At 35.6% G+C, this 7,421-nt stretch overlaps 1 protein-coding gene across 2 annotated transcripts; it reads right to left on the bottom strand.

Annotated features, from left to right (window-relative positions):
* Nucleotides 1–2,495: 2,495 nt before the first annotated feature.
* On the bottom strand, nt 2,496–7,175 carry LOC129291462 (cell wall integrity protein scw1). 2 transcript variants are annotated; one of them, XM_054928818.1, is made up of 9 exons: nt 6,977–7,175; nt 6,555–6,734; nt 6,368–6,443; nt 5,699–5,828; nt 5,078–5,189; nt 3,883–3,974; nt 3,705–3,774; nt 3,453–3,535; nt 2,496–2,967 (listed from the first exon to the last, which is right to left on the bottom strand). In XM_054928818.1, the coding sequence occupies exons 1-9, from the start codon at nt 7,115–7,117 to the stop codon at nt 2,871–2,873; spliced, it is 981 nt and encodes a 326-aa protein (XP_054784793.1). In that variant the 5' UTR covers nt 7,118–7,175; the 3' UTR covers nt 2,496–2,870. The 2 variants fall into 2 exon arrangements, with proteins under 2 accessions (XP_054784793.1, XP_054784794.1); XM_054928819.1 differs by having other exon boundaries at nt 5,699–5,822.
* Nucleotides 7,176–7,421: the final 246 nt, after the last annotated feature.

Genomic DNA, 7,421 nt, shown 5'->3' with positions numbered 1-7,421 from the left:
TCCCATATTCTCCTAGTCTTAGATTTGGTTTTTCTCCATGATGTAAGGAACAAAGTTTCTTGGTCTTTGTGGTATTTTGATATACTGGAAAAAGACTGAAATATCTTTAGCAACTTTTCTCAAAGCTTCAGCTTCACTTGCAATTTCGACCTTCAGCCTTCCTCGGCTCCCAACCTTCGCCATTAAACGTCGCCAGCTGTCGATATGCGATGTTCTCCACTCGCCGCTGTCAGTGTCGCTATTCAGCATTGCATCAGCTCCTCGTGCATCGTCGTTCAGCACTCCCCGTTGGCATTGTCGAGTTCCATATTTGGGTTCTTGTTGAACAACAGGTAATGCAACGGCGACATTGAGTAACGAAGGTTGGGGAGCCGAAGAAAGTTGAGGGTCGAAATTGCAAGGGGAGTGGAAGCTTTGAAGAAAACGGTAGTTCCTAAGGATGTTTCAGTCTTTTAACAGTACGTCAAATTATCACATAAGGTCAAGGAACTTACTTTTCATCTGATAATTTGTTGAGATTAAAGTTGAATAAAATGAACGTTTTGAAACTTAATTGCCATTCTCCCTTTTATTATATTATAAATTAAAAGATTGACAAATAGACTGACACATTGGCTTATCAATATAAATATTATAAATTAAAATCCGACTCTTGTTGATTAAAATTAAACTATTTTTTAAAATTAAACTTATCATTATAATATTACATGTTATGCTTTTAAATACGAATTAAAATTTTCTAATTTAAAATTTAAATTTAATCCTACGATTTAAAATATCCCAATATACCAGAGCTAAAAAATAAATACAAGTTTAAACGAATAGTCAACCTGCCAAACTTGAAAGTCTTTTTTATACTAAAATATCTTAATTTCCAAAGCCCAAACAGGGGGTTGGGAAGGGGGGCAGGGATTAAATGGGTATTTCAATTAACCCAACCGGTGTTACTAGATAGTAGATACGCTCTCGTGTACGTACTGCTGGCAAAGCGAATCAGTCAATCAAGGGTGATTTTAGTCTCAATATTTTCGACTGCCTAAACATACTTGCCTAGAACGCTTTTTTTTTTTGGTCCCCCTCGCTTCAACAACACATGCATTGTTTGTTTTCTTGCTTTTTACAAGACATGCATTGAAATGAATGCCGGTAGATATCCACGTTTTTAGTAATTGAAAAATGGATAAAACATGCCCTTGTGCACAAATTAAGAATCCTCTTGTGCCAATACTAGTACTCTTTGAAAAATATATTTCAAAAAACAAGTCCGCAAAACCACTTTCATTTAGGTATATAGTTAATGTTCAACCAAGAATATAAATGCAGGCAACTTGTGTCAATAAATTCCGTCAAGCATATTCCGTAGTTAAAAGCCAAAAAAAGGGGGAAACGAGAAAATAAACGCTAATAGTGCAATTAATACACGAATGGCTTCCTCCAAGAAATTGCCAAAGTTGCTAGTGAAATAGCACGAGTCAAGGTTTTCATTAATCCCTAAATTACTTCCTCAGGAATCCCAATCTCAAATTTAGTTTTAGGAGATTCCTTAAAAAAAAACATAGAACGCACGCGAATTTTTTTCTCCCCTTAAATGATTGAGATTCCAAGAAGTCGCTACCACGAGTGATCCATGTGCTAGTTGACATAAAAAAGACAATAAAAAGCCGACAGGTTATGTGCTAAAAGTCCATCGCTTTTTGCATTTGTCTGAACAGCAGTCCCATGTTGAGATGAAATGGTAACAATAAAATATAAATTTCAACCAAAAAAAAAAAAACGCAAAGTAATCAAACCAAAACAAATTAAGCCTGTACAAGCTGCATGGTGAATTGAGAGAAGCCAAAAGTTTGGAAGCACCAATGACTCAATCCACACATAAAACAAACCAACCACCATTACTCTTTTCCTCCGTTAATTTTACTTACCATACCAGTCATCTCTGCAACAAAAAAGTAATTGACGCCCAAATCGGCCAAAAACTTCCACGGCAATCATGGATTTTAGCAATTGGTGAAAAAAAAAAAAAAAAACAACCGCCTAATGAGAAATCCAAGGGATACCTAAAGTGAAGTCAACTAAACCTCCAATGGGAGTGTTTTGATGGTAGTCTTGCCTAGCAAACAAAACTTACCTGCAATTATATAGCAGCTGCAGTATTGGACCTCCCCAAATGAAAGGAAGCTTGGTCATATTGTAATGAAAATCCGTCAGACAAGATGAAACTCCCCAGAATCCTATAAATAGCTCCGAATAAGTGAATGCCAAAGGATCAACACTTACCCTTTTGATTAAATGGCATCATGACCAATTAATTCATTTAACAAGAGGAAGTTAAAAATGTGGGAAATGATCATGGTAATGGTAGTAAGAATGGATGGACGCATGACTATTGGTGTGATCCCCTCATATCTCCAGATTCTAGCTAAATTGTGACATGGAATGAAAGCAAGCAGTCACCACAAAATGTCATGTCAAATAAGCAGCAGATGAACCTAGAATGAAAAAAATAGTCAAGTTCTCAAGATGCCTATTCAAATAAGCATTCCTAATGCCAATGTACAGAATGTATTATATGACACGGAGCACACAAATCTAACAAAATTCAAACCCATGCATCAGCTCTATAAACTAACATAACCTGAACCTATGAAAGTAATCCAAGCACCAGCACATGCTGCTGAGAAATGCATGTCTGATAATCAAGTCTAACATGGCCAAATGTATGTTTATGATGCCAATATTTGCATTCATTCACATGAGCAGGGATGCTAATGGCGATGACTTGATAATTGATGGATGCATGCAACAGCTGCAAGATGCATCCTATAATGCAGGTGCTCGAAGCAAAAAGAACAGAGTACATCCCCTTCACGCTACTGATAGGGCATAGCTGGTGGAGCTCCATTGGCACTGGGGGCAGCACCAGGGTGGTTGGCATCCTTTCTTTTTCCAAATGGATTCTTTGAATATCTACAAAGAAGTCAAGAGAAGCACAAAGCAATCCTTGCAATTTGCAATGAAACACAAACATGGAAAAGTCAAAACCATTATATTTCAAAATGAGGGCATCAATTTTCTGAATCCACAATAAGATGAAAGTGATGGTGGCAGGAATCATCAATCCAAACTGCTGACACTTGAATGACATGCATCGTAAATAGATCATCAATGAACACCACATGTACAAGAAATTGATAACACGGCCAATATGAGGTGACAGATTACAATTGGCTAGGATCAAAAACCCTCACATTCTGAATCACTGTTATACTTGAAATAAGCACTCTCACATCAAGAAATGCGAAATCACATCATACATGATATAAGTTGAAAAAATACAGTGATTCCGGTGTCAGAAACGCATGGTAAATGTCTTAAAGGGAAACCATCTTAGCAGGCATATAAAGGGAAAAACATCAGACCAAAATCCAATGCTAAAATGTGAAAAAGGATACTGTATTCGCATGCCAACAGAACCAGAACTGGGGATAACAGCTCCCTGCATGCTATGGTGCACGTTGGTTGCACTATTTACATCCTGCAGCAGTATTGTTAATATTCATTTTCGGTTACATATAGCAATACCCCAACATATGATTAATTCTGATGACAATATTACACAACCATGATAAAGTACAAGCTACAGATACAAGTGTTAACGAATAAATTACTGAATAGAAGAAACTGATATGAGCAAGGTTACTGACTTCAAACTCAATGAAGCAAACTGTATGCCTCTCCTGTCTCAAAATCTTCATTTGCTTGAAGCCAGGTTGTCTGCATCAGAAAGTCAAAAGTCAAAACAGTTCACCACTGGAACATAGGGAATAAAAACAATGAACAGCCAACATAAAATCAAGGTATTGAGGACAAGATTATACTTACACACTGAAGAGGCCCCTTAGTTCCTCCTCATTTATATTTTCACCCAAGTTTCCAATAAACAAGGTGTTGCATGGAGGATTATCTTTTGTGTTCTGCACAAGAACACAAACACAAAATAATAATTACACACACAGAATCACATATCTTCAATGGAAAATTTCTTAAATATAACGAAGAAAATTTATTAATAGACATATCAAAACAAAGATAAGCAATTTGAAGGCTATCTGTTTAAAATCTAACATATATCAAGATCAGAACTCAAGTATAACCATCTATGACTTGTGATATTTTCATACTACAACAGGAGCAAATATATTATATTTAAATAATGAAACAGCCTATGTAAAATTGTGTCAAATCTCACATGGAAATAATGAAACACATTTTCCAATATATAGCCTCATAATAGATAACATAATCTGTGTTTCTAGATAGGATCTAGCAATTCCCTAGAGTTCCTTTTAGAACACAAAAGGGAACATTTTTGAGCAATTTGTTTTGAGGGAAGGAATTGAAACGTTCAAGTATCAGCAATCAAGTCTAGCATAGCTAGCAGAATCATTGTCACATTATTTTGAAAGCAAGACACAGTCAAAATTTAGTCAGGGAAGTTTCAAACAATAAGTCAGCTTACCATATAGGAATTAGCCTTTTTACATGGTCATCTTTTACATTTTGGATCTAAAATAACAAAAAGTCTTTAGGAACATATATTTCAATGGTGATTTTCAATTTAATCATATATCAAGAATGACAGATTCTCCAAAATAAGATTCTGACTTATTGTACAAAATGCAGATTAAGTTTGAAAAAGAAACAAATAAAATCATGGATTAGCAACTCAAGCTTCTATTCTCTTTCAAATATCATAATGGAACTCTTCAAAGTCTACACAATGGCACGTCACTGAGCTATCAACAACACAGATAAATCACTTCAACCTCTCAAAACAAAATAGTAAATTTAAATAACTGAGCAAATATCTGGCACTCTTTAAAACAAAAACCAGAAGTGGGAAATATCAGGCATTATATCAAAGTTTACAAACTTTTTTTCACCTGATCTAAACACTGCAAGCCAAGGAGTTATGTAAAGGATAAGGAAACCACATACATGAAATTGGAAGTAAAGATTTCATCAAAAATAATAACACTATAAGTGAAGTAACATTTATATTTCCTGCAACTCCAACCTGAACAGGGACATAGCTGCTAGGGGCTGGTAAAGGAGCAGGAGCAGGCATTGGTATTGGTGCAACAGGATAGCCTCCATACGGATCATATGGAGGAGGTGGAGCCATATATCTGGATCATGAAATAAATAAAGTCTCAGTGTCTCACAACTAAGAACAAAATAATGCAAAATGCCAAAGCCACAAGGTTAGGTGAAATTGTGTATAACTGTTGAATCATTTTAATTTACACATTTCATAGTGAGTAGCCAATAAGAGCATGCATGAACCTATAAAGAGCCATGGATGTTAAAACACTAATTGCTACGTCTGTAAGTGGTATGTCAATAAATATATAAATATATATATATATATATCACCAACAAAAAAGTATGAATATCACAACTCCCAACCACATATCTATCATTGATATGGTAATGCTTTAAAAAAACATCCATATTTTCCTTAAAGCAGATGCTACGTGTAAAACATTTTGGGAGTTAAGATTCAGAAAATGATCATTCCTATCCTGAAAATACAATTTTTCCATCTTGTTAATCAGTTACGCATAATGATTCATCTTTTTTCCACTTTATTTAAACAAGAAAAAATCAGGGTAACAAAATTACATGTGGTACTTACCCATGTGGCCCCCAAACAGGTGCTGGAGGTGCGTGAAAAGGAGAGGGACTTGTATAACCAGTGTGTGTATAATCACCAGCAGTCCTTAATCGTTTGCTTTGATCATACGCACTGGAATCCGCCACTATTCCTAAAAATAATTCAATATAAGTGCATTTAAAAATAAATACTAGCACAAAGGTAGGAAATTCCATAGTAATCACTAATATTTGATGGAGAAATGCTCTGAAGTTAACCGGCTTTGGTGATGGAGAAGGATCCTGGACCAACAGGATGTATATGGGCACAGAATGTCACAGTGATAATCACAGGAGATTAAAAAAGTGAACAAAGTTTTGGTATCTCAAGCCAAGGTTTCCCCAGTGAGAACAATACGAGCAAAAAAGGGGATTAGAAACCAAACATGAAAGAGTAGGAAATAAGATATTATAGGTGACTAAGGGTCGGCCCCAAACTGCCTAGTCACATTTGGAACCAAAATGTAATTTGCATAGATTTTACCCAAAAAAAAAAAATCCTTCAAAAGTTCCACTATATCACTTTCCATTGAAACATTCAGACACACCTACTTTCTGCTATCCTTTCTGTGACAAATTTTCAAGCAAATAAACAAGATTTATGGCATGCATTTCACTTGAGATATAGAAACAGAAATGAAATGAAAACCACCTCTTTTAATGAACAGATTTTTCTTGGCCATTTCTGTATGCAGAACTGACTTTGTCTCTGTATCAAAGACCATGTCCTGAAAAAGAAGGAAACGAAAAAATAAAAATCACACTTCATGGAAACGAGCATATGCCAAATAGCCATTGAGTATATATTCAAAATATCATCTGCAATCTGCAGTGTCAACCTGAAGAATATCTTTAGCCGCAACTGCTTGGTGTGCTGTAGTAAAGAGAGCGAAACCCATAGGTTTATCCCCTTTGAAATTTACTTGCGAAGCTTCGTATCCAGGCAACCATCTCAGAAGATTCAGCAATTCTCTCTCTTTTACATCATCAGGAAGGCCTGTTATGAAAATGGTTCGAACCTGAACACAGACAATTACATCCCGTATTGTCAATTAAAGATCACTATCATTTGCGACACGGAAAATTTAAACTATAAAAATCCATTGAACCACTCTTTTCCTACTGCTTTGGATGGTTAGAGGGGTTAAATTCATGGAATCTTCAAACATAAATTGCTTCAGGGGGTTGAGTATTATAATTTTGATTATCCGCAGAGATCAATGGGTTATATTTTAGGAGGGTGAAATAAAAGAGAACGTACCTCGTCGGAGGGGGGAGGAGGATGAGGATGAGAGAGAGGAGGAGGCGGAGCGGCAGCAGCGGGGGCTGGTGGTGGAGGAGGAGGAGCGGCGGCTGCTGGAGGCCATTGTTGGTGGTACGGATGGATCCCTGCACCGGCCATGTGTGAGCTCGAAGTCCTGTTGGTACCAACAAACCCAACGCGAAGGATGTATGGTACCTTCCAGCCAACTATAATGAACTGTTATATTATTTTGTTAATTTGTTGATATATACACCACCATTTAAAAATACAAAATATTTTTAAAAAAATTAAATATTTAAATTTTTTTAAAAAATATTTTTATTAATAATAATTTTATATTTATTATAAAGTATTTAATATAAATAAATATGAAAAGATAGAGTTAGTTAAAAAGTAAATAATTATTTTATTAAAGGGTGTGATTCAATTAAAAATACATTAT

This window comes from Prosopis cineraria, unplaced genomic scaffold (assembly GCF_029017545.1).
Source record: "Prosopis cineraria cultivar Desert tree isolate PC_DT_omini unplaced genomic scaffold, ASM2901754v1 PC13, whole genome shotgun sequence".
NCBI classification, from domain to species: domain Eukaryota; kingdom Viridiplantae; phylum Streptophyta; class Magnoliopsida; order Fabales; family Fabaceae; genus Prosopis; species Prosopis cineraria.
Note: the sequence above shows the minus strand (reverse complement) of the source record. Positions and strands in the feature narration are given on the sequence as shown.

What these genes read in the sequence shown, in the direction of transcription:
- LOC129291462 (XM_054928818.1), bottom strand. Translation starts at nt 7,117, where the DNA reads ATGGCCGGTGCAGGGATCCATCCGTACCACCAACAATGGCCTCCAGCA. An exon ending in CTCCTCCCCCCTCCGACGAG is followed by an intron (nt 6,735 to 6,976) that starts GTACGTTCTCTT and finishes GTCTGTGTTCAG; the next exon opens with GTTCGAACCATTTTCATAAC. An exon ending in TTTGCTTCATTGAGTTTGAA is followed by an intron (nt 3,536 to 3,704) that starts GTCAGTAACCTT and finishes ATACTGCTGCAG; the next exon opens with GATGTAAATAGTGCAACCAA.